Source organism: Pteronotus mesoamericanus, unplaced genomic scaffold (assembly GCF_021234165.1).
Source record: "Pteronotus mesoamericanus isolate MK-2021 breed Mesoamerican mustached bat unplaced genomic scaffold, CSHL_Meso_final contig_78, whole genome shotgun sequence".
NCBI classification, from domain to species: Eukaryota; Metazoa; Chordata; class Mammalia; order Chiroptera; family Mormoopidae; genus Pteronotus; species Pteronotus mesoamericanus.
Window position 1 is genome coordinate 25,823,980 of NW_026555258.1, and position 27,785 is coordinate 25,851,764.

The 27,785-nt window shown below is 40.9% G+C and overlaps 1 protein-coding gene across 1 annotated transcript in view; it reads right to left on the bottom strand.

Moving 5' to 3' along the window:
• Positions 1-10,231: 10,231 nt before the first annotated feature.
• The window catches only part of PLPPR1 (phospholipid phosphatase related 1), a 115,836-nt gene continuing 98,282 nt past the window's right edge, over positions 10,232-27,785 (bottom strand). Inside the window, exons 4-7 of the mRNA XM_054584946.1 lie at positions 23,608-23,858; positions 19,334-19,510; positions 15,717-15,848; positions 10,232-10,624 (exon numbers count right to left, since the gene is read on the bottom strand). Of these exons, the coding sequence (XP_054440921.1) occupies positions 10,592-10,624; positions 15,717-15,848; positions 19,334-19,510; positions 23,608-23,858 (593 nt within the window). The 3' untranslated portion in view covers positions 10,232-10,591. The remainder of the gene's footprint in view (positions 10,625-15,716; positions 15,849-19,333; positions 19,511-23,607; positions 23,859-27,785) is intronic.

Genomic DNA, 27,785 nt, shown 5'->3' on the forward strand with positions numbered 1-27,785 from the left:
TATTTTTAGAGAGAGGGGAGGGAAGGAGAAAGAGAGGGAGATAAATATCCATGTGGGGTTGCCTCTTGCATGCTTCCCACTGGGGACCTGGCCCGCAGCCCAGGCATGTGCCCTGACTGGGAATTGAACCAGCAACCTTTCGGTTCATAGGCCAGCACTCAATCCATTGAGCCACACCAGCCAGGGAAGATTACTAATTTTAAAATGTATATATATTTTTAGAGAGAGGGGAATGGAGGGAGAAAGAGAGGGAGAAAAACATCAATGTAAGAGAACAACATCAATAGGTTGCCTCTTGTATACTCTCTGACCAGTGACTGAACCTGCAACCTTGGCATGTGCCTTGACTGGGAATCACACTGGCAAACTTTTGCTTTGCGAGATGATGTCCAACTAACTGGGCCATATACTCTGGTTTCTCTTCAGGTCATATAAATCTTTCACCTTTTACCAACTAACTGGGCCACACTAGTCAGGGCTCAAGTTATTTATTTTTTTACAATCAATAATTATTTAATGTGACTATGCTTTAATAGTTTCTTTGCTCATCACTGTTTCTTTCAAACTGTCTTTTAAATTCTTGGCTTTATCATCCATTTGGCCATTTTTCCAAAGTAGAAACTCAAGTTATTATTTAAAAAGATTCATGTTCTGTTCTGTCTATGTTTAGCTCTCACTCTTTAATTGTAATTTTTACACACGTAGGATTTGATGTTAACAATTATTTTCTCTCATTATTTTGGTCTTTTTATTTCGGCATCCATGGTTGCCAATGAGAAACCTGATCCTTATTACTTTGTGGCTTTTTTCTTCTTTCTTGAAAGCTTTTTACAATTTTCTCTTTGCTCTTTATGTTTTGAGAGTCCATCAAAATATGACGGGGGTGGTTTCATGATTTCTATTTTATTTTTCTTGGTAGTCGATGGGCCAAAAATATCTCACGTTCATGCCTAAAACCATCACAAGCATAGAAAGGAGACCACCATACCAACTTAGGCAATCAAGATTTACCCATGGGTATAGAGATGAGCCAAGCATCAATTGAAGAACATGTCCATTTGGTGGACAATGAACAAAAATGCGATCCACTACTAGCAAGGGCTACTGAAGTGCCTAAAAGCATAGTTTGCCCCACCTGCTTTTCCTAGTCCCCTAATTATTTTCATAACAAATGGATATGGGGCTGGGATGTTCCCTTCTGGTTTCTGACACATTTCAAGTGTTTTCTGCAACTTATGGACAAAGATTGCTTCTGGAATGACATGTCTAGACATTTTGATTCTCCAAGTTGTTGTCTCCTTCCATGTATACTTGGGCTGACTGCAGAAGTCCCTCTAGTTTAAATTAATATGTGAAATACTTGCCATATTCCTATTTATGTGCATATGTGAGTCCCAGTGACTTTTACCCTACCATATTCCCTTTCAAGGGTGGTTAGACAGTCTCCCTCAAAGGCAACAGTTTATGTGTCTTTGAATACACAAATAATTTATAATTCTGGACCTGGTAGCCCTTCCAGTCTCTGGACTTTATTTATTCCTAAGGCTTGCCACTCTGATGTTTCATTCTTATGTTTTAACCATGACTGGGTATTTTTCTCTCATTCTTATATGTGCTCTTCACAGATTTCTATTGTTTCTGGCAGAAAGTTCCCTTAGTTTCTAAATCTCTGTCACATACATTGCTGGTAACCTAACCTTCCTTTTTTCTAGTAATATCCAGCTTAGAAAACGTTAGACTTACTCCAGCCCCACAGGTGAGTGCTAATTGGTGTAGACAAATCATGGTGGTCTTTTTTTCTTCATCCAGTGATGACTGGAGGCATGGCCATGTGACATCATTTTGGCCAGTGAGGTGTCAGGGACATCTGAAGATAATGGAAATGGTCTGAGAGAGACATTTGGGAATTTTGGGGGACATTTTCCTTGTCTTAGAAAACAAAGAGATGGCAGCTTCTCCCTTTGGATCCTGTTTTGTCTTAAGGCTGAGGACACTGGGGCCATGAGAGGAGCCAGTCCCAGGACAAAGCCAATACACAAGGTCTGAGTCAAATGAGTTGCAGAGAAATAAATGGAACTGGGGCTTTAATTATGTCTGTTTCATAGTTGCTCAACTTTTGGGTTTCTTGTTATTGGATTCAATACGTCTCCTCATTTGTTAAAGCTATTGACACTGGGATTTTCTGTCATTTGTACTGAAGACTATTTGCGAACACTTTGCCCCGCATGGAAGCTCACCTTCTGTTGGATCTGGACTAAGGTGGTATAGAAGGATACATTTGCACAACTGAACTTTCTAAAAGAAAATTGAGTGAGAGGAATTAAAAATTAATAACCATCTTGAATTTATTTATTAGACTTTTAAAGTTTTGTAAGCTCATATAATATGCCTAAGCTAAGGATTATATATGGTAGTGAGAGGTGACTGTATGACACTTTCTTTTTTTAAAAAAATACTTTTTTAAATTTATTTTTAGAGAGAGGGAAAGGGAGGGAGAAAGAGAGGGAGAGAAATACCAATGTGCAAGAGATACATTAATCGGTTGCTTCTCATACACACCCCACCCCCCCGAACTGGGGACCAGGCCCACAACTCAGGTACATACCCTGACTGGGAATCTAACCAACAACCCTTTGGTGTGCAGGCCAGCACTCAGTCCACTGAGCCACACCAGCCAGGGCTGTATCACATTTTCTTTCTTTCTGATGGGATAGTGGGGGAAGAAGTGAAATCTCCTACAGTGAGTAGAGCCACTTCCTGATTGGAGAAGAGCTGAAAATAAATCGCCTATTCTGCAGAAACACAGACACAAAAATGCTTATTGAATGTTTACTGTATACTAGAGACTCTGCTGAAAGCTTTCATGAACTCTCTGATTTAGTTCTCACATCAACTTTATGGCGTGCCTTCTCCACTCACTGCCCTCACTTTCACAGTGGGCACCCAGTGAGGCTGGGGGTTCAGCTTACAGTGTAATTTAGCCAGTCACAAGACAGGATCCTGGGTTTGACTTTTAGCAGCGTCAGCCCTGTGGCTACAGGATAAGGATATTCTTCAGAGCACACCTAGAAGCTTTCAGATTATTTATAGGGCACATAAACTGGAATTAAAATCCCTGATCCTCTCCTTTTCTTTCTTCACTTGTCCAGCGACATTAAGAACAACGAGCTCATCTCATTATTATATTCATTTACCAGCCACTCTCTGTGTTAGTCAAGGTTCTCCAAAGAGACAAAACCAACAGCATGTATATAGAGGGAGGAATTTATTTTGTAAGGAATGGCTCATGCAATAATAGAGGCTGAGAAGTCCCAAGAGCTGCAATGGGCAAGCTGGACCTGAGGAGAGCTAACGGCATAACTCCAACCTGAGCCTGAAGGCCTAAGAACCATGAGAGCCCATATGTGAGTTCCAGTCTGAAAGTTGGTAGGCCCAAGATCCAAGGGAAGCCAGCGTTTCAGTGTGAGTGTGAAGGCAGGAAAAGGCCAATGTTCTGGCTCAAACAGTCAGGCAGGAGGAGTTCCTTCTTACGTGAAGGAAGGTCAGCCTTTTTGTCCTATTCAGCAGTCCTAGTCATCTTCCAACTGATTGGATGGGGCCCACCCATGTTAGGGAGGGCAATCTACTTTACTCAGTCTGATTCAGAAGATGGTATCATCCAAAACACCCTCACAGATACACCCAGAATAATGTCTGAACACCTGCTGGCTCAGTTAGGTTGACACATAAATTTAAGCATCATATTATAGGTTGTCACTAAATTATTTACATTTTACAGTGGTGTTAGTTAAGGGTAGAGAGCTTAACTTACCTACACTTACAGAGTAGAGATAAATATACAATAGGATTGAACTTGACAGTCTTTTCCCAAGACTCATGTAACCATTATTTCACCCATCTGACAGGCTGCAGTATCTACACAGGATGCAGTAGCTTTTGTCTGTTGTAATATGAGTTCCACTATAATTGAAGTTGATTGTGGGAAATGTTCTTACAATTTCTCAGTTGGATTGGTCAGCACAAAATAATAAAAGACTTTGGTAGTTAAAAAAAAAAAAGTATTATGTAAACAGTTCCCAACCTTTTTGGCACCAGGGACCAGTTTTGTGGAAGACCATTTTTCCATGGACCGGGCTGGGGGCGAGCATTTCAGGGTGATTCAAGTGATTACATTCAAGCTCACCTCCTGCTGGGCAGCCTGGTTCCTAACAGGCTTGGACTGGTACCAGTTCATGGCCTGGAGGTTTGGGATGTAAAGTCTTTCACATAATAGCAAAAGACAGACTTTCTCCCAGTCCAAAGACATGGGGCCTTTACAAATACCTTGATATTTCTATACTCACAGAAAGATAAAGTAGACCAAGCAGAGGTGTGCTCTGGCCTCAATGAGAAAGGTTCAGTGAATGTCCATCCTTGCCCTGAATGGGAAAACTGGAACAAAGGAGAAGAAAACACACCAACAGAAGAAAACCGGAGAAAATTCATCTTGGCCATGGGAACCTGGACTGTGTAGTAGGCTTTTCCCAGGGCTCATTGAAGTACCACATACACTATCCAACTTTGTGTTGTTGTTGGGATTTCATGCTCACCAAGCAACACTTTAACTAATAAAATGGTTTTCTAGACATCTCGATTAGAAGATGAGGTATGGGAAAGGGATGTCAAATTCTGGATACTAGAATTTCCACCACCAATCAATAAACGGTTCTTTAGTTTGTGTTTTAGTTTTAGTATGGTATGTTAGAGATAATATCTTAAAATGTATTTGCATGCATTTTGCTTTGCATTTCCTTGCTCCATCCCCGTCCCCCAGTCCCCAATCCTGTCCCAGTTCTATTTGCTTGCCTTGGGGAATTTTTAGGATTGTTACAAAAATAACGTGAAGAAAGGAAGACTTAATGTCCCGAAAGGGGTTGATTTTACCATTAAAAGACCGGCTTAACTGGAAGAGTTGCAATTACACTTAATTGGCAGGTTAAGTTTAGCCCTAAATGGTGTGGCACTGAGGGTGGGGCATTGACCCGTGAACCAAAACGTTGCTGGTTCAATTCCTGGTCAGGGCACATGCTGGAGTTGGGGGCAGGTCCCCGGCTGGGGGCATGTGCTCATGCATGTTTCTCTCACACATTGATGTTTCTCTCTTTCTCCCTCCCTTCCCGTCTCTCTAAAAATAAATACATAACATCTTTATAAAAATTAAGTTTATTTTCCTTTCCTCTACTCAGTGGGATAAGGAGGCTCCATAGGAAGTTTAGGTGGGTTTTAGAAAATATTTATACAGAGAAATGGGTTAAATATTTTATCCTGCTACATTCAATAAGTAAGACTCTGTCACAAAGTAACAGGTCACCTTTGAGGAGCTTGGAGCCTGGTTTCAGCCCTGCAAGGGAGAGGTTCAGACCTGGCCTGTGGTGACTTCATCCTGAGAATCCTGCCTGAGGGATTGGGTAGAATCAGAGGCCTCTCTTCCTTGCCTTGACACCTGTACCCACTGCCCCGCCCCCCAACTCCCTGCCACTGTTGTGGTATAGTTACTATGGAAAGCTATGGAAGTACGGGTGGGTGGGTGGTGGTAATTTTGTCTGAGGAAGAGCATCTTAGAGAATATGGCAGTTGAACTACATCTCAAAATATTTTTTTGAAGTTTCTAGAACAAAGATGCTAAGAGAAGGAGAAGGAATAATTCTGACGAAGGGGTACTTCTCTGACAATCCTATGAGGCTGCATATCAGAGCCCTTTGGTTTCATTTAATAAGGGAGTTTTTTGAACAGAGTTAAATTCCAACTTTATGCCAATGAAGCAAAAGTAATTGTGGTAGAGCCAGTACATGTTCATCAAATTCAGTGATTTCATCAAGCAGTGGGAGATTAATTCATACATATCTAGTGAGTCTTGGTATGACTGATTTTGCCAAATGCATGAAAATCTATTTTCAGTGAGGTCAAACAACTCAAAATCCCTCTAATGGAGAGTTAATTTGCAACTGATGTCTAATTAGCCCTTGATGTGGACATCATTGGGCCCAAGATCCTGAACCAGAGAGAGCCTCCCCAGAAAACAGGCTGCTGGAGGGAAGGGGCACCTGCCAGTCTTCACACTCACCCCTGTGGCTGCTGAAGAACAGGACAGAAGAGATGCCCAAGTGAGGAGATACCTGACTACACGGTCCTTGCCAAAAGCAGAAATTGTCGGTTACCAAGAGGGATCATGAGAAGGTGATATTAATATTAGATACAGAATGATGTATGATGAGTCTCTCTGAGCCTGAATTTACTCATTTCTGAAATACTGCAGAACATCACTTGAAATTGCAAAAAAAAAAAAAAAATTGCTTTACAAAATGACTCAATGGAGATGTGACTTTACGTAACAACATTAAACATCATTGTCCCAAAAGAAGAGCTATTCCCTGTTCCAAAATACTTGAGATTAATTGCTAGACAGAAGTTCCATTAAAGTTGATAGGGCAAATTAAAAAGTGTGTGACGTTTACCTCATTCTCTACTCTTCACACAAACTTCCTTGGTTTCCTGGGAGGGCCATAGAATGTAACCTTCTGTAGATGGTGACACACAGGAGGCCAAAATGAACAAGCCACGCTGATGGCAGAGGCACCAGTCCTGAGTGGTGTAAATGTTGCTTTTCTTGGCAGGGTCATTTCTAATGTTAAGTGCATGGGGAGTGACCTGGACTCTGCAAGAGTCAATGGCTGGAGAGTAGGGTCAAACTCAATTTCTTTTTCTCTTCAGCTTTTCATCTGTCACCAAAAAGGGGAGTTAAATTTAGAGAAGTTTCTCCAGAAAGAGAGTGTTACTGAAAGCTGTTCTATCACATCTAATGCAGCTTCAAATCCTGTTGAGTCTACCTCCCAGCTGTTTTGCATTTCCTTCCAGTCCACTCTCTGTCTTTACTACCACTATCCCAGTTAAAGTCATAATCGTGTTCTGCCCAATACAGTGAACTCTTAATTGATCACCTCCTTTCCATTCTTGATTCCTTTCAGCTCATTCTACACACAGAAGCAGCCCAGAAGGACTCATTAGAATTACAAATCTGATTATGCCATTCTCTTGCTTACTAAGGGTTTTTCATCATCTAAGGGCTTCCTGTAACTTTAGGATAAATTCTAAAATCCATAACAAGTCCTCCAAAGTCCCCAACATACTCCCCAGCATCATCAAATATCTCTCACTATACTCAAGTCATTCTGGTTTTCCTTCTTCACATGTGTAAAGCTCTTTTCTGCCCCAGGGCCTTTGCACACGCTGTTTCCTTGGCCTCATATGCTTTTCTCTGATGTTCAGTCACCTCCTACTCATTCTAACATATATGTCACTTCTTTAAAGAAGACTATCCTAATAACACTATTCTGCCTTATTTAAAGCAGGTCTCCCTTGAAAGCACTAATTATATATTAATTGGTTTATGGTTGTTTTCCTTTTCTTTCACTTGACTCTAAGTTCCATGAGGGCAAGAAGTAGGTCAATTTATTTTGTTGCATATTCCCAGTTCCTCAGTATGATTCCTGACACACAGTAGATGCTCATTAAATACTTATTAAATGCATAAATGTATCAATCAACCCTAGGACACCTGGCTCAAGAACAAGGATGCAAGCAAGAGGTTTGGCGTTCATTACAAAATTCCCATGGTAGTACAAGGGATGATAGTAAATGGCAGACTAGTACTAGTACACATCTTGAATTAAGCAGGGAAGAAATTGAGTAAGGAGTAGGTTACATTGAGTATAACAGCCTTAATGTAACCCACTCCTTAAAACAAACTAGGGCAATCTAGTATTTGATGTGTCTGCTTCCAAGATATTTAACACCCTTGAGGGTTCTGGTAGTTGCAGATAGAAGGGAGTAAAAGGAGATTAAATGGTAAAGGAAAAAAATACAATAAAAAACAGGAGAATCAAGTCAATTTTCTTTGAAACAAAAATGCCACTGTTGTCTCTTCTGCTCTTTAAATCATCCCAAGGATCCCGATGCCTTCTCTTTCTGAGTTTGGGATTATGCCTGTTTGCAGTCTCTGAGTCAGTACAGTGACACACAGCCCTTCGGACTATCGCAGCCTGACAGGGAGATCTTTAGGACTTACCGCAAGAGGCACTCACGTGTTCCTGACTGCTGAGTGCAGTCTCTTCACTCTTATTATTCCCACATCTAAATATATTTATCTTTCAGGTATCTTCAGGCATCATTCAAATTCTCTTTATTTTCAAATGAGTCAAGTCTCCTTCAGCCAAATTAGGAGCAAGTCTGGAATCCAAATGTTTGACACATTTTAACTGTTTACTCTGTGTCCGGCCCTGTTCTGGGCACTGAATCAAACAAGTAAAATATGCCATGAATATCCTCAGGGGCTAATAGTCCCAGGAGGTTGCTTATGTCAACACTCTTTATTAGCCTTTCTTTTGCTTCTTCCTACTTTCCTCTCACAGTGAGCCAGACTTCTCAGGCTCCTTTGGGCTTTCCTTAAAAAGAGGTAGAAAAGGTCATTGCAGAATTCATTCTTTCTGAGGCTAAGTGACCACTTGTCCTATGTAGACAGAGAGCTTCGTCTTGGTAGAAGGCCCATGTGGAAGGGTCCATTAGCCCTAAGAAATTAATCTCAATGGGCAGTCTTGAAAGATCAATGCGAGGCTTGTGAAGCAACCTAGGGCTCAATAGGGGCAACACCAAGGTTGCCATGGCATAATGGAAGGAAGGGATCCAGGTTGTGAGCCCGGAGATGCCCCTTAGTTCCATGTGCGGCAGTGTGGTGGTCTGTGGAGCATGACTCCCCACCAATACACCCCAAGCCAAAGGCCAGGAAGTGGGGGTCTGTGTCTAGAGATCTTGGGATATTTCTAATATTCCAGATTGAAACTGGAGAGAAGAATACAAGGATAACACTCACATTGTTGACTTGACTGAAGTTCTTAGAAATACCATCTGGTAGTCAGACATTTAAATGGCTTCTTATTGAGACAAGAAATGGGTCATATAAAATCAATATAGCTTGACAGCATTTTCCAGAATGTCTTATGAACATGAAATAGAATTGAACTCTCATTGCTGTTATTTAAAAAAAAAAAAAAAACCAACCTAAAATATGCTTAGAGAATGACTCAGTCTGAAACTGGACATTACACTTAGGTAGCTTACGCAAGATTGGAGAGCACAGAGCTTGCAAATAATTCCTTCTCATAAGCGGAGTGCATCCTTCTCATGATGTGCTTTGTTTTCACCTGCACCATCCCCTGAACCATCTAAACAGGTATATTACATTGAAAAGCCACTGAAGGCATTGATGGCATCTTGATGTAGTGCAAAGAATGGACTTGGCAGCTGGGCAGCCTTGTATTCTGATAACGGTGCTGACACGTACAGCCGCTGTGAGGGCCTAACCCAGCAGGCACGGAACTGAGAAGTATGAATGTGTACTGGGGTCCCGTCATTGAGACAATCCAAATACCTTTGCCCAGCGGATGAAGACTAAAACAAAGGACATGAGCCAGAATACATTTTGTGATAACTTTTTTTCTTCTCTTTAGAAAAAAAAAAATATGTACAAAAAAAGGTAAGAAGAGCCAACGTGGAAGTGTCAAGAAAACAGTCGGATAGGTAGAGACAAGGGCGCTCCTCTCTTGAAGGAGTTACATATCAGTTATTACCATGCTAGAAAAATGAGATGCAGTTAAAATTCTAGAACAATTAAAAGCCACAAAGTAAAGCTGTTGCTCTGGGCTCTAGAAGCTCTGAAACCCTTTCTGTAAAATAATACTGTGCAAACTGTAAAATATTCATTTTCGTATAAAGTCCATATAATATGATATACAAAACTGTTGAGTTGACAGGGGAGGCTGGTGCTGGCTGCATTTGGGAAAGCGGGCTGCAAAGTCACCTGCCTGCCCAAGGATGTGATTCCAGGAAGATCTTAAGTTTTTTAGATGGGAAAGACTGTTGTCTAAGAAATGATCAGATAATCCCAACACCGCTCATATTCAGGATTTTCTGCCAATTGTGTAGCTAGGAGACTTCATTAACATTTCACTTTAACTTAGAAAGCAGTAACACATTAAGAGAACAGAGCACAAAGTTCTTTTTGAAAGCAGTATTTCTTTCTGCACAATTGATTTTGAGATTTTCCATTAACCAACATTGTCCTCCCTGCAACTCAGAAGTTAACTTTCAGAAATATTCAAAAATTCTGAAGGAGGCAGCAACTGTGGTAATAAAAGGTTAAAGTGAATTGTTATATTAATTTTATTTCTGTGTCTATAAAACTGAGAAAAGAAGGTTTGTGTACAAATATCACAAAACAACATCAATTGTTGAATAAATGTGGTTCTTCAATGCACGCTTGAACAAGAAGAAAATTTTGTTGGTTTGAAATTCTGGCATGAATATATTAAAGCTGATCAAAAAAAAAAATATCAGGGCAAGCTACATCACTTCCTCATACAAAAATGTACAAAACATTAGCCTCTAACTAGATAAACATAATACTTGTCTTCACAGTTTGACATCAAGTAACTGTGTGTCTTGAAGTATCGAATTGGAGGGTGATTAAAAAAAAACAGCTTGTGATACGTCAGCCGTCTCAGGTAACTTCAGTCATGGAAGCAGAGTGATTCTGCAAACAGAAGCAGATACAATCTTAGAGTTGAGTTGATTGACACATGTACACACTTTTGCCCTGAATATCCCTTGTTTTCTTGTCTCCTTGAGTTTGCACAAGCTGTTCCCTGTCTTTGATATGCTCTTCCGTGGCCTTTCAAATTGCTATTACCTTTCCTGGTAAATCTTTCCTGATTTTTCAACCCACATCAGATTTTTTTTTCATCTAAATTTGTTCCCTATATAATTCTGCTCTATATTATACTTCCTCAACTATATTTCAGTATGAACATTTAGGATCTCAAAGTAAATTTACCTGTATCTCATATCTTTTATAAGGTAATGTTTTTTAATAGGGAACAGTTCTAATTTTTGAAAAACTTCCATGTTATTTATTCTTTGAATCATGAGTTGTATAGAAGTGAGTTTAATATTTTCAAATGTATAGGGTTTTTTGTTGTTGTTTTTAGGTATCTTTGAAATTTTTTTGTAGAGAATGTGGTCTGTGTGATATAGATTCTTTAAAGTTTCTTGAGACTTGCTTTGCAGTCTTTTATGTGGTCTGTTCTTATAATTTCATGTGTTTTTAGGAGGCTTATATATAATGCACATTAGATCAATCTTATTAATCATCAATGTGTTTACTATATTTTGTTTGCTTATTATTTACAGATGTGTTAAAAATCCTACTGTAATTGCAGCTTTTTCCACTTCCCTTGTAATACTATCAATTTTTGTTTATATGGCTTGTTATATAATCCCATCTCTTATTTATATAATTTATATATGCAGTTGACAATTGAACAACATGGGTTTGAACTGTGTGGGTCCACTTATAAGCAGATTTTTTTCCTAATGAATACTATAAATGTCTTTTCTTTTTCCTGTGATTTTCTGTATAACATTTTCTTTTCTTTAGCTTACTTTATTGTAAGAACATAGAATAATACATACAACATACAAAATATGTGTTAACTGACTTTTATGTTATTGGTAAGGTTTGTGGTCTACAGTAGGTTATTGGTAGTTAAGTTTTGGGGGAGTCAAAAGTTATCTGTAGATTTTCAACTCTGTGTGCGGGGGATCAGCTCGCCAGTCCCCCTGCTGTTCAAGGCTTAACTGCACTGCCTCCAGCTTTGGCAGGCCCAAAGTTTTCCCTACTTTTTTTTTTCCTTTTAATTTTTATGTTTTGTTCAAATACATTTGTTTCCACCTTCCCGCCACCACTTCCCCCTGCCCCCCTTCCCCACATCCCTCCCTCAATCCTTCCCAAAGTTTTCTCTTTTGTTTGAACTTAAATCCCCTGGTCCACAGAACTGGCAAATACGTTAAGAAACTGTAGGTATCATTCTAATTGATTATTACAGTTTCCTGATTCTTGTTTGAGAGCTCAACTATACATTTTAGAAACTGACTATTTTGTATTTTTCAAGGTACTTTTATGCGCCATAGCTATAAAAACTAAGGTTTGATGCATTTTTGCCATAATATGAAAAATAACTTCCTCTTTTATGTTTTTAGTTTTATAGTATGCTTTGTTTTTTAAAATTGTTTTTTGGTTAATATTTCAGTCATGTACATGTTTGTAAGATTCTATTTAAGAGTAAGAGGAAAATATAAAATAATTCAACACTTTAAGATAACTAAATGGGTGACTTTGATTAGGTTTCTTGAACTCTCCAAGTCTTTTTTTTTTTTCTATTTATAATATGAAGTCTACGATATCACTGGTTTTTCATGAAGAGGGCTATTAGAATTCCTCTGGGAATATTTTCTTAAATATAATTTTTTTCATCCCAGAATTGCTGAATTAGAATCCCTGGAGTATCTGGGTCTCAGCATAGATCAAATTCTTTTGTGTGTATGTTAAAGAAAAAAATGTCTTCTTTATCCTATCTGGAGATAGGAGGACACTTTATACCACACCCAGGGTGAGTTAACACAATTGTTTCTTCTCTAGTTTCTTTGTTAATGTAAACTGTGTTTGACAAGGAAACAGATTGTTCAACACTGAACTTAACTGCTCAGGTGAATGTGGGTGTGGAGGCTCAGAACATGATTTGAAGCCCATGCCTTTAGGATCTCAGTAACTCTATAGGCCCACAAAACAATGCTTTGGAAACTTGATCATTTTTGTTTTGTTTGCATTCTGTGATTATTTACTTTTTGGTTTCTCTTGAGTACTTGGGAAAGATTTTAGAAAAATGCACCCTCTTTCCATCAACCCGACTAAAAGGAATCACAGAAGGTAAATATTCAAATTTGAGTTGATGTTTTAGAGAGGAAAAAGAACACGTTAGCTCTTGGGGCTCCATGTGGCAAAGGGGAAAGAAAGCCTGTGCAGCTGAGTTCAAACACACTATGCCCTACAGCATGTTTCCATTTTCAATGCTGAGAGTAGCAGATTTCTAAATGAAATTTCCCTTGAATGAAATGCCAGACCCTGTTGTGTAGCTAGCAGGGCCTTTAAGAAATAGATGGATCTGTGGTTTTAATTTTGAATGGGTGACCTTGGGCATATTACTTCAAGTCTTTGTGCTTTACTTACTTCATCTATAAAACAGAATAATAATGTCAATTGCAGGACTATTGTGAGACTGAATATACTGGTTTGCAAGAAATGCCAATTTTCTTTCTTGACCAACAAATAAAGGGTATATTCTCCCAACTGACCATGTAGAAACATTTGACACCGAAAGCAGGTGGGTGGTTACATGAATCTTCCACAATTGGTATGGAAGGCATCACATGAGAGGTAACGACTTTCACCCAGCTTCCCACAGCTTCATTTTGACTAGCCTGCAGAAGTCCTGTTCATAGTTTCTCATACATTTCTAATTTCCAGGAAGTTCAGATAGTGACTATGGTCCAAATTTAGGTTCTTGGTTTTGAGTCTAGTGTCTAGTTTAGGTTTTGGTTCTGGCTTGCATCTGTCTACCCATCAGACATTATTTCTCACCTGCTGAATGCTAGGAAATATGGAGAATAAGTAAGATATAGTTCAGATCCTCAAAGATCTCTAAGTTTTTGGGGGAGGCAGGCAGAAGGGGACACTATTGGCTTTGATTGTGAGGGGCAATCACAGAGGGACCCTGAGGGCCCTCTAGCCCAAGCCTGGTATTCAGGAAAGGCCCCAACTTGTACCCACATGAGGTGGTCTACATGGATACAAAGACACGTGAACAGATTTGAAAGAAGTTCCACTGCTGCCTGTTGTGAAAAATAAATCAATATATTATTTAAAAGAATTTTTTATCTATCTTGTGAATTGCAGTTTTTGAAACCCTGTTTGGCATTTTGTTTTTCAATGTAAGTGGAATCCCCCCAAATATGTCCTGGTCAACTATTCATGGTCCCAAGGGAGGACAGAGAGGGAAATCTGGAGAAGGCTTCAGACAGAGGGTAATGGCTGAGCAACGTTGGGAGGAAGGATGGGTAGAAATGAGGTGTCCTTAGACCAGGATTGTCAGGGCAAAGTAAACAGCATTTACAAGGACACAGAAATGGACATGTTTGTGGAACTAGGCAAATACTTCAGTTTACTTTTTAAACTGATCTTTGTCTTTAGTTGCTTCACTTCAAAAACAGAGGGAACAACTCTGTTCTCACCAGTTTCAGAAACATTAGTAGATAGGGAAGACAAACTAGGGAGAGTCTATCTCACCATTTCATTACAAGGTATCATTACTTAAGCTAATTTGCCATTCCACCTGCATCAACAGGCTAAGTAGAAATAAGCTGGCAATAGATTTTTCAGTACTTTATTTCTAATTAGAACAAGTCAAATACTGTATTTCATCTTAATACAGGTTAAAGGAAAATAAGCAAACAAATAAAAGACCTGGAGCTGGACTTAATGGACTAAATATTTTTCCCAAGATGGAAATAGCTTTATTGGGTTTTTCTTCTGGTTTATTGATACAATTAGATAGGATAGTTGTCTTAGAGAGACATCTGATATTTATAACTTTTAAGTTAAATAGTGAAAAATATTTTTATGCTGTACTGATGCGAAGCACATGCTCCTCCCAGGGGGGAGGTGATCTGCTTTTTCCCTTGCGGGAGCTGTACAAATGGCTTAGTAAGAAAATGCCAAATGCCAACAAGATTTCAAGTTAAACAAATGACAAAAACCCTGTTTTGTTATTAGCCATTCCCTTCTCTTTCTGCTTAAAGGACTGCCCATCCAGCTCTCTGACATGCTAGCTCTGTGGCCTTGGACGAGTAATTTAACTTCTTGATCTTCAGTATTCCTATCTTTAATCTGGAAATGGAAGTTATACTATCAGTTCAACAGGGTTTTGTTCAAATAAGAATGTAGCTGTAAAGCACCTAGCAACTGTTCAAGGCAAAAGTGCGTGAGTAATGCCATCTGTCAAGGTCCCTTTCAGCTAGCAGGCCTTCTCCAGGGCTTTCCCTGTCTTCTCGGGTAGAATAGATTTTTTTCTTCATTTATATTCACACAGCAAATTTTGGACCTCTGATTCAGCATGCCAGATCATGATTACTCATTTACGTCCACCCTTCCTAATCATCTATGAGTTCTTTGAGGTCAAGGACCGTGTGGTTGATTATTTTCTGTATCCCTGGCATGAAGCAAGGTCCTGGTATAAGTAAGTGATCGGTAAGTACTGTTGTACTGAATTTTTAATAGTTGTCATCAAAACAGATCCAAAAGGACACTTACATCTATTTTTGTTAATAAACTTTTAAATGTGCTTCTAGTTTACATCGGTCACTAGATGTAATAAAATCTTCTTTCCCCAAATATTGTCTTAATTAGTAAATCAAATTGGCCTCTCACATAATTGGTCCAAATTTCCTAACTGAGGAATTAGACTGGAGGCCAAGGTATCCTGAAGCAGCTGAGGTTTAAGTTAGACATTACTAAAAACTTCCAGAGGATTCATGATGGCCAAGCACCAGGATAAGTGCAGGACTAATTGAGGGGAGCTGTGACGTTCTTGAGGGCCTTCATATCAGGTGTTCACTGATGCTGGGTAGATGCAGTGGTGTCCTGCTTTCAAGAAGAGGAATGGATCCGCGGACCTCCCAAGATAACAGGTCTGAGCCTAGGGGTTTGGTTTGCTGAAACCACTTTACTATACCTGTGCACTTAAGGTTTCCAGAGGGCTTTCTATCCTTGGGAAAGCCATTAGGGGTACTCCACGGGGATCCTCGGGTTTGGGTTTGGAAGTAGATTCTTGTGTTCCTTTAAAGTTATGGACCACACACATTCCCTGCAGGATGAGGGGTAAAAAGATTGGGTCAGACTACAGCCATCAATGCCTGGCCATCTGTGAGGGTGGCAGGCCTTCCCCCTAGAATGTCATTGTCATAGTGACTCTTTTCCTTTGAGGCAGTGGGTAGAGACACTGGAAAAGCCTGGGGCAGGGTCTGGGGTGTCTGCTGACGACATTCTAAGGGCTGAGGAGACATCCGTTTAATTACCAGATGGCCAGTGATAATCAACCCACCCATTAAGCCTGTTTCCTAACCTGTAAAAATAAGAATATAATACCTACCTCATAAATCTGTAGTGATTAAAAGGCATGAGGATTGCAAACCACCTGATAATAGCATCAAACATTTATTGAGGGCCACTGTGTGTCTGGCATTGTCCTCAAGAGTCTTACCTGATTTCATTTAACCTTCTCAACAGTCTTACAAGAAAGGTGGTACTATTATCTCCAACTTATGTGAGGAGGCACAGTGAAGCTAGATAACCTGCCCAACATCATAAAGAGATTTAAACTCCGTAGCTCATACTACTGTGATATTTTGCCTCTTAACAAGTGTCAAACATACAGCAAATATTCAAGTCTTTATTTAACTTCTACCACTACTTGCTTGAGAGTACATAACTCATGAGTGGCCCTTTTCTTTTATTGCTTCTGCTAAAAAATTTTCCTTCTAAATTACTACTCACTTTTCTTTATTTCCTCCTGAGGTCCATTCATACCTCAGTCTCCCCCCCGCCCCCATTCCACCCGACCCCCCCCCCCCCAATCTGCTCTGTTTCTTTTGCCCATGGAGAGTTCATCTGGTTCTTTGCACACTCCCTCCTCCATTGTTCTGAATCTTTGTTTCTATATCAGGGCCTTTGAATCTTTCCTGTCATTCTTCAAACCCTGCAGGGCGTTTACATGAATGTTCTCTACTTTCCTCTATCTCTGCTTAAACTTCCTCCTCTCAGAAAACGGGAGAAGCGGAATGTGTTGAGGTTGAAGAGACTCTGGAGTTGAAAAGAGGTAGGTTAGGTTCATGACTTGTTGGTTGTGTGGCCATTGGGCAAGTTACTTATCTTGAGGCCTCCCTTTCCTCAGCTATAAACTGAGGATAAGAATGTTGTTAGGGTTGTCCTAGGAGCACTCTCTGATTTGGTGTACATAAAGAGTGGGGTATGTAGTAATTGCTTAACTAATAATCTCCCCCCTTCCCCACACTTCCGTCTTCATAGGAAACACAGAAACAATAGTGAACATACACTGCAAGTATGCTCCTATTCTCTGACTTTCCTCTCCCCCGCCCCGCCCGCCCCCCCCCCCGCCGCCCGCTCCCCCCCGCCCCCCGCCCCCGTCTCCTCTTCAAGTCCCTGCTCTGAAATGTTTCCAGGCTCTGCTATGACATCCTCCCCTTCCCCCTTCTCAGCTTACTGTGTGTGCATGTGAGGTGTGTTCCTGTGCACATGGAGGCACAGGGTGGTCTGTCTCCTGGCAGAGCAATCAACAGCAGGCCTGGGCCCTATATAAAGATCATTTGTGGAAAACAATTTTTGACATTTGCCATCAGTTGGGAAGTCAGTAACAGTCCAAATAGTAACTGAGTGGTAGGCAACAGGGCTGTGAGTCACTAAGAGAAAACAAGTTTAATAGTAAAGCAGAATTTGTATATGGGGCCTTAGGAAACACAAGAGATTCTATAGATTTCATCCTGCAAAGGCCCCATGAAATCTTTTGGGAGAGTCAACACTGCTCTTTCTCTCTAGCTGGGGAGGGCTGGCTCTAGGACTCATGGACAGCAAAATTGTCTGGCTTTCCTTTTGGGCCCTCTCATTGATGTACCTTTGATGTCTCTTTGAAAACCCTCTCTTCTCTGATGTCACTTTTAGTCTTTCCCTCTTTAAAAAAGCAATCTTAGGAAAATATCCTTATAATCATCAGGATCATCCTCCATACCACTTTCCCTGTAGCTTCACTCAGAAAATTTGCATTTAAGCCCATCTCTCACTACAGAAGAAAAGCCTAGGTCCTTTAAAAATAATTTTGAATTAGAATGGAGTTTCCCAATCAGTGTTCTGAATGAACATGAGCATTTTCTCTGTGTATCTCAGCAGGTATAAAATACTGGGAAACTGCATTAGTGTTTGGGAGAGGTATGGGTGTATTTTGTATGTTGGGGAGGACAAGGGGGAGCTAGCTCATAGGACTGTGGAATCCTCCTATATGAGATGCCAGTCTTAGTGAGTGCTTCAGACCAGAAAGGGCAAAATGAGAGGAGGGACATACTGACTGATAGCTTCAGTCTAAGAAATTCATTTCATGTGCAACATGTGACTCTCCATCCCTGGTGATTTACTGTAAATCATTTTGGGCTGATTTTAAATCCTTGAAGATTATTAAAAAACCTGCACCTCTATGGTACGTCCCTACAATGGAATACTATACAGCAAGAAAAAGGAATAGATTATTGCTACATGCTACAATGTGAATGAATCTCAAAATAATTATGCTGGGTGAAAGCTACCAGAAAAAAAGAATACATGCTTTATGATTTCATTTATATGAAATCCTAGAAAAGACGAACTAATATAGTGTATTGAAAAGAAGAGCAGCAGTGGCTTGGGAATGAGGGACTGGGAGGATGGGAGATAAGGATGTATCTCTATGTCAAAATGGATCAAATTGTGCTTTATGTGCCATTTGTTATATGCCTTTCATATCTCAACAAAACTGTAAAAAAAAAAAAAAGACAAAAACAATGAAAATGAACCTCTTCTTTTCCAATCCAAGATTTCCTAGTCGAGCCAGTAGACAGGCCCCCATGTATCTGAGAAACTAAGATATCGTCAGGAATGTAAAGATATGGAGAAAACTGTATTAATGGCAGGTCCAGGAATATTATTTTATGTGGTTGAGAAGACACTTGTAGCAGAAATAAAATTCCCGAGAGGCACATTCAGATAATGACAGAGGCCTTCTAAAAAAGCCTGGGTGCAGTTCGCTGAGAGTTTTCACATTTCCCAATGGCATAGGCAAGCCAGGGCCCAGGCTCAAGTTCACGGGATCCTGGAGAAGGGGCTGCCTGCTTCCACCAGTGGTTTCTGGTGTCTGTTCTTCCCCCAAGCAAACTGAGTGCTGCTCTCAATGCAGCAGGAACAAATGTTTTCCAACAGTATTTGAAGGTATGCCAAATTACTGCTCTACCCAGCCTGTCCCAAGCACAGTGCTGAAGAAAGTGGAGTAAGCCCTCCTCCCTGGGCATTCCCCTCCCTGATCCCCAAAGGGAATATGCAATCATATTTCTGAAAGAAAGGGTGCTTTAGAAATCATTCCTGCAGCAAAAGCATGCATAATACTTGGGGAACAATTACAGCTCACAAAGGTTAGGGCCAGACGAGCCTGGGCTTAGACTGTGGCGTCTGGGGACCTGACTCACCATGGTCTTGGGCGGCCTGTCAGAGGGCAGGAGAGGGGAAAAGGTGGAAAGAGGGAAGCTGACCTACCAGAAACAGGGCTACAGCAGTGCCCAGGATGAAGCCTGCGATCACATCGGAGCAGTGGTTCCTATACTCGGAGACCCGGTTGAGGCCCGTCAGGAAGGCCATGCAGAGGGTCCCGAGGCACAGCACTGGCTTGGCCAGTCGACTGCTCTTCGTCTTGATTGTGCTTGTGATGTACATCTGGAAGGGGAGGACAGAGACTGGGGAGTGACCTCCTCACACAGTGCATATCCGCGCATGCGCGCACAGCCAGCACACGCAAACGGGCTGTGCCAAGCAGCCGCATCAGCCAGATGAACCACTCCCCTAAGCTGCTCAGTAAAGAATTTGGGTAGAAAACCAATGCAGCAAAAAGAATGGGTAAATCTCCGTTAATCATGGTGTTTTGAATTTTAGGAGACATGTGAACAGAAATTATGGTGACATGCAGAATGTCTGCATAATAATGATCAGATTCAGAAGGTGCAGTTTTCACGCAACAAATTAAAGCACCATTTTGGGTATTAAAGAGCCCATGTAATACAATGCTCAGATACTAAATAAACCTACGAGAATGAAGTTTATGGAGAAGACCAGGTAGGTGAGTGGTTGTACACTTTACTTTTTGGGTCCCCCATATTTCTAGCTGCTGCTTCACGCTTCTAAGCAATGAAAACAAGAGCATTTACTGATTAGTTGATTGACTGAATTAGAACTTTTCAATCAGTGTGTCATGTAGATTCCAGTTGTGCGAGGAGACTGATTTCCACATTCCTCGAGACAATTCTATTTATTTACTCCATCAGTTCTATCTATTCATTTACTCCAGTGTATTTTAAAATATTAGTTTTTTTTAAACTTGTGTCATGACATGACAGGCTGGGAAGACCTGAACCGAGTAAAGAAGGTTAAAGTTATGGCAACTGAAATTTAGGAAGCCCAGATTTATGTAGGCTGTTCTTTCTTAAAAATTTTATTTTTCAATTACAGTTGCATTAAATATTATTTTATGTTAGTTTCAAGTGTAATATGTAGGCTGTTCTTACTTCATTGTGAGAAGCTGGGTAACGTTTCATAGACTCAGTTATCAGACGTGTGCTTAGTGGCTTAGTTAGGAAGACGTGCCTGTTTCACGTAGACACTTAATCACCTTTAGTAATGGTCACGAGAAACCAGTAGAGGGCATTATTGACCCATCACGTCTTTAACAAAAGTGATAAATGAGTTTGCAACCCTGAAAAAAAGTATGCTGATGCTTAAATTATAGTCTGTAGTGTGTTATGTGTGGCCTGAGCACATACAAGTTCAAATAGATGAATTTTACAATATTATAGTGGGAATTGCTAATTTCCTCAAATGATGCTTCAACACTGGTGTGAATACAGGATGATGGGATTCTATTTATTTTTATACGTAGCTGATACCCTGGAAAACTGTGGTTAGATCAGCGTTATATAAATTAGAGCATATCATTACAGCTGTGTGAAAGCTGTTGTGTAACATTTAGACTAGATATATTTAAGTTTTTTATTCTTCTATATTGTTTTTTAAATATAACCTTGATAAATCTTTCCAATTAAATCACAAGTGATAATTAGTATTCTTCACAGTATTAACTAGCACTAAGGAAATATTTGTTGAGGAATTTCTGAAAGCACTTCACATATAATAGAGGCTCAGGAACGTTTGCAGAATTGGAATCTTGTACCAGGGTTTATCTGATGACTGTGAGGCACAGTCTGAATTGGATTATATCTGAATCCTTGAAAAATGTGCTATAGCCGCATCTCTTCTGAGTGAGCTGACTCTACTTACTTCTTTCTCTCCAAAATAAATTTATATCTTACTTGATAAGAATAGTTTATTATGACAGATTTGATTTTATACTGGTGTTGTAAAATTAATTTCACAGAGCAATGACTTGAGTCTAAAAAAATATAGAAAAAGGTGCAAAAGTACATAGCTTCATACAATTTATGTCCTAGATGCTTCATATAACTTATGTACTAGATAATTTAAAGCAAGTAAGTATTTAGAAAATTTAAAAAAATATGCTGAATGCCTGACAGGATTTTCTTTGCTTAAAAAAAAAAAATACCTGGCACATACTATTTTATTTTAGTGAAGTGAAGAAGGCTCACTGAGCTATTTGTATATTGAGGCTTCTGTATTATTTATGTTCATGTGGCCTTAACGAGGGGGCAGCTGAAATAAGCTTTTGTCATGTATTCATTAAAGAGAAGATCTAAATGGAGTAACTAGGAAGACTCATTTTGGATAATTGTTGGTTGACAAATTGGTCCTATGGATGTGATCCTGTAAATGGGACACAGAGGAACTTTTGTTTTAAGGAGACTATTTAACAATTTATTTTAAAGTCTACTAAAGAGACCCGACTGGTAGTCAGCCACCTCTTCTCTACCCTGAATATAAGTAATTCAGAGTAATTGCAGGGACAGTCTTCCGTCAGAGGCAGGCTCTCAGGAGAGGGGATGGGAACATGCTCCCCTGGGGGTGGAGGGCGTGCTCAGAATCTCTGGGAAGAATGGACGTTTTGACAGGGGTCTTTCCTCTGCCTTCTCCTTCCGGTGCCTTTCATTGAGAATCACTATACCAGTCATTTCCTGAATATAAAATAAGTTGCAGTAAGGAAAAGTGATGTTTCCTACCAACAGTCGTGCTTCCACGGTAGCTGCATACGATACTCAGTCTCTGAGCTGATCCTTAACTCTCAGGTCTACGCAAGTGAAGGGACTGACATTTTTCCATCCTGCAGCTGCTTTTTTGGGATATCGATTTTAAGCTGTTTATTAAGAAACAGAACTCAGAAAGAATTTTTGAACCTCCCTGCTTTCCTGCCTAAGAGATTGGGACAGAGAAAGGTGCTTCAGGAAGGAGAATTTCGGATGCTCCCTTAGCCTAACTTGAATTAACTATGGTAGACAGAGGGCTTCAGGCAGAAGCCTGTTAGCTAGATACCCGCTGGGTCTCCTTGTTTCTGAGTTGGCTAGCAAGGATTTTCCTGCCACATGTGTTCCACCTTCCCTCAACTGCCTATAAATCACCCATTCTCTCTCTTATTGAGAATTAATTTTAGAGACAGAGAGAGAGAGAGAGAGAGAGAGAGAGAGAGAGAGAGAGAGAGAGGTCATCCTTTTGCTCCATCCTTCTATGCATTCATTGGTTGATTCCTGCCTGTGCCCTGACCAGGATCAAACCCACAACCTTGGCGCATCTGGACAATGCTCCAACCAACTGAGCTACCTGGCCAGGGCCTCGCCCATTCTCACTTCTGAAATCTGACACCCTGTTCCCTACCTTTCACCTTGTCCCAAAAACATCTTATATATCCTATGCTGCTTCATTGTTTTAGGAATTTTCATGGAATTATCATGCCTATGTGAATTCCCAGTATGCATATACTAAACTTTGATTTTTCTCTTGTTCATCTGTCTCTGCTAATCTGATAATTAGCCCATCCAGAAGAACTTAGAAGGTGGGAGGAAAAGTATTTAATATTCCTTTTAGCCCCCACAGAAGCACAGGTCAGAAAAGGTGCAATGAGATCATTTCCCAAATGAAGCAATTAAGGAGTAGAAAAATTAAGGGAATATCATTATTCTTCTTGTATTTTAAGATGTGGGATGCACTTTAGGTTTTCTCTGTGACAAGAGTCAAACATTTAGAGAACATTATACTTCCATGGAGACAGTCAAAGCCTGTGTGATCTGGGGAGTGGTAAGAAGTGAAGTTTTGGGTATTGGGGGTCTTGTAGGTAACCCATTCGTGCTGGCAAAGTGACGGAGAAGTGTCAGGAGGAGCCCAGGAAAGCTGTGTCTTTACCCCGGGCATGTGCGCGGCAGAAGAGCCACTCATCTAAGGCCCGCACCTGCAAACCTGTGGGCAGGTGTGACCAATATGTACTGTTCTGGAACCAATCAACACTTAGACAAAGAGAAAATCCCAGACATGCAGCCAGAAGCCTGGCTACCACTTCTAACTATGGGTTCTTAGCTATTCTTGGAGCCTCAGTTTCTGCATCGGTAAAACGGGAAAATTTGACTAAGTGATTATCAACATTCTTTCCAGAACTAATATCCTCCAGCAGGTCAAGGTGTTATATGGAGATGTTGGGGGTGGGGGCAACAGCATGATATTTCATAGGAGAACCATGTTGCAACAAGGCTTGAAAAATCACAAGTGACAGTGATGAAAGAATGGGGATGAAGAGGGCAGAAAGACACACATCCCAGCTAGAGCTCAACTTGGGAAAGATGGCAAGACTCTCACATACTCACCGTGGCATATAAGGCGGAGTAAACGCTCAGAGCAGCGTGTTTGGAGGGAAAGGATCTCCGAGCCTTTTCGATCACTTCCACGTCCCCGGTACAAATGTTCCCGTTGTTGATGAACTGGTGGTGGGCTCGGCAGTCTGTACTAGTGTAGTTTGGCTTGCACACCGTCAAGAAGTATGGCGTTAGGTGCCCCGTGACTACTTGTCCGGCATTTACAAAAATGTCAGTAGCAAAAAGCCCAAACGCAAATACTCCTAGAAGGAGATTTAAAATTATTAGAAGTGGCAACACCCACCGCTCATCGTTTTTGTCCCTGAGAGGAAACAGCAGTCGAATCCAGGACAACCTATCGAAAAGGTCCTCCCCCGAATTAGATTGTCCCTTCACCGTCATCTTTCCTGGGAGTGGCGCCTGCTTCTCAAATGACTCCTTCATCCAAATTGATGCAGACATTGTGCTGTTAGCGCTGTATGCTTTGTATAAGTCAATTAGAAGCAGCATGTTCTTATGGAAAGAACTTTTTAATTTTGGAGTCATAGAGACCTGGGCTCTAGTCCCACCTCTGACGACTCATTGACAGAATAAGTTACTCGCTATCCTGGACCCTTGGTACCCTCAGCCACAAAACGATTGCGGGAGTGATACTTTGGAAAGCAGTTGGAAAGATGAACTAAGGTCGGTGCAAAATACCCATGATGGTGCCCAGCTCTGAGCAGTTACTCAGCATCAGTCCTCTTTGTATAGAAAGTAGCTTCTCCCTGGTGCTGTTTGGAAATGAAAATTCTCCTACCAGGAGTTATCTATCACACCATGGCAGGTAAGAGTGAATGAGGTTAGGGAGTTGTCCTCAAAGAGAGAAAAAAGATCATTCCAGAAACCTTGATTGAATTGAATGCTTCATTTGAAGTTGGAAAGAGAAAATGAGAAGAAACAAAGACTGTTAAAATGAATGTTGTTGGCTGTATTAGTTTGCCATCGTGGCTGTAACAAATGACCATAAACTGAGTGACTTAGAACAACACAAATTTATCCTCTTTTCGTTATGAAGGTCAGAAATAGAAAATAGGTTTCACTGGACTAATATCAAAGTGTAGGCAGGACTGTATTCCTTCTGGAAACTCCAGGGTAGAATTCATTCCTTGCCTTTCCCAGCTTTTAGAAGATGCCTCATCCCTTTCTTGTGACACTCCCCCCCCTTCAGTAATTGTATCATTATAATCTTGGTTTCCATTGCCACATCGCCTCCTCTGACCCTCTCTTACTTCCCCCTTATAAGGACCCTTTGATTATATTGGGTCCACCTGGAATAATTCAGGACACTATCTTTATCTCAAGAGCCTTCATTCAATCACACCTGTAAATCCCCTCCTTTCATGTGAGGCACCATATCCCCAGTTCCCAGGGGTCATATATGGACATTTTGGGAGAGGAGGGTATTTTTCTTCCTGCCACACGGACTCTGCTGTTTGGCTGCGAATCCTGTGGGTAGCCTTTATTTCCTGGATTCTATCTGTTCTCTGGTAAATTCCACAGGATTCATCCCACTAAGCTTGCACTTGGACAGCCAGATTCCCTTACAGGAAGCTCCACTGTGATTCTGTCAAAGCCTAGACAGTACATCTAGAGATTATCAGTTAAATATATCAAATATATCAAGAGAGGCTACGCAGAGGTCAAGGTAGGCACAAGTCTTTTGAAGGGATAAAGCCGACTTTTCAAATGCAGCTCAATTATGGGAGAAGTTGGCAAGTGCAAGAGGCAGCACTACCCTTGTAAATGTCAAGGGCCCGCTATAGTTTCAATTAAATTTCTACCCAATTTTGACTCCCATATCCAATGTCCTGGATCTGCAAATTGTGCTGATATCAGCACTCAAAAGTTAATCCATTACAGCAGAAGTGGAGACGAATTTGGCTGAAAACTTCATCCGGTTTTCATTTTAATCTGTATTGATTGCTATAATTTTCTTTTTTGTGGCTTTGCCAGGATGTGCTTTATCACAATGAGAACTGGCTCTTTCACTAACTTCAGCCAGCTCACTCTCACGGGGTCAGACCTCTGAGAGTAGGCATTCATTGATCATTTGTGACAATTTTCACCCCCACCTTCTGGAAGTCTGAATGGTTAGAGGTTTCTTTACATCCTCAAGTAAGATTCTCAAAGAGCCGGTCTCTGGCTTTGTCAAGGGGGCAATAAGTCTGTCTAGACTTTCTTTTCCAGGAAACTAGGGTAATTTATGATTTGAAAAGGGAAAAGTGACAGCATTTTTCTCTGGCATTTTATTTGTCAGAGGCGCTGCCAATTAAGCTGGGTTTGGTCTTCCTGAGACAGAGGATTTCTAGGCTCCTTGGCTCGGTGTCTGAAGTGTCAGCTCTGCGGTCACAGTGATGCTGTGACAGGCAGTTCTCTTGGCTGTCATGTGATAACATTGTTGAACAGTTGCTTTGCCCTCTTCTCTTCCTCCCCTGGGGTATGTCTACTTCTGGTGGCCTAACAAGCATCTGCTTTCCAAACACTTCTTTCTGGTGCATTTGATGTGGCTTCAGAAGGGCGCTGCGGCAGCGGGGGGAGCCCAGCCTGCCTGGCACAGGCCAGGCCGACAAAGGGCCGCGGAACCTGCAATGCTGGTGATTCACAAACAACGTCAGATCACACACGGCCTTTGTAAAAAGCTCCAGCCCTGCCTGGGACTTAACCCCAAGCTCCTGTGTGTGTTTCATAAGCCTCAGAAGCTAAAAATAGCTACTTTTGTCCTCAGAGTCAGGTGGAACACCTTTGACGGTCTCCTAGATTGCAAGGTATGATTTGAAGGGGATGTTTTAAAAATATCTAGGTACCCTAAAACTGGTGTCTAAAATCCTTTAAGTGAGATCTTGTTTTGCAAATATTTAACACATACTTTTTTTCCATCCCTTTAACCCTTCCTCCTAGTGGATTCCACTTATGCTATGGCTTGGTGCCCAAAGCTGTTCCTGGCTTCAGGGGAGCCGGTTATGTTTCTGAATGGATTCACAGCAGACACAAAAGTCTACAAGTAGAGCGCTCTTGATTTGCCAGAGCATGTGCTCCAGACACTTAACTGTCATTGCTTCATTTGTTTGCGATTCCAAAAAGGCTTGGCTGGGATAACCAAGAGCCATTGTCTGGGGGACAGAGTTTTTACTCAAGGAAAACTCAGGCATCTCCTTAGAAGACAGCGGTCATGGGGGAAAATCCAGGGAGGGAATTCTTTCTGTTCTACTGTCTCATTCCTGATGCAGAGATCTAGGATTGAGACTGCTGAGAGAAGAGGGCTGCTGTCACTCCATTGGATGAGGTCTGCTCTTTGAATTTCCCTCAAACTCTCTCCGCTCCCCTATCATTCTTCCAAGTGTATTTAGAGACACTCTCCTGTACAACAACTAGGCAGGAAGAGGTGGGGCACAGGCGTTGACTGGCATCGTGCTTCTGAGAGGAACCGTCCCGCATGCTCTGGAGAGCGGTGCATGCTGGGCCCTACAGGTTTGTGTGCGCTTTGTGTGTGGGGAGACAGGGAGATGGCAGTTCGTTGCAGCTGAGGCGCTCCAGCAGAAAGTCTGGGGCTTGGATTTGGTGCTGTGCACATTTATCGGTCTCAAGCGTAAGTTCTGAGGAGTGGGGCAGGATCTAGTCACACTTCCATCGGTTGATGCACACTGAATGGGTATAGATTTGCCCCACTGACGAGTGGATAGGGATAGGCAGGGAGGTGGGAGGTAGGCAAAGTGGGTGAAGGGGGTCAAAAGCTACAAAGTTCCAGTTATAAAACAAATAATTTATGGGGCTGTAATGTATAACATGGGAACTATAATTGATAAGATTGAACTGCATATTTGAAACTTTCTAAGAGAGATCTTAAAAGTTCTCATCACAAGAAAATAAAGCTCTGTAACTATGTATGGCGACGGATGTTACCTGACTTATTGTGGTGATTGTTATGTAATAAATACAAATAATCATTATGTTGTACAACTGAAACTAATGTTATATGTGAATTATACCTCGATTAAAAAGTAGTGAATAGGGAGAAATAATCTCATATTACATGGGGTCTTAGAAAATATACTCTTATTTTAGACTAGCATGGTACCATTATACATTTTTGTATCCCTTGTCCCAGTAGGAATTTTACATTTGTATGATCATTCAATACAGTCCATCTC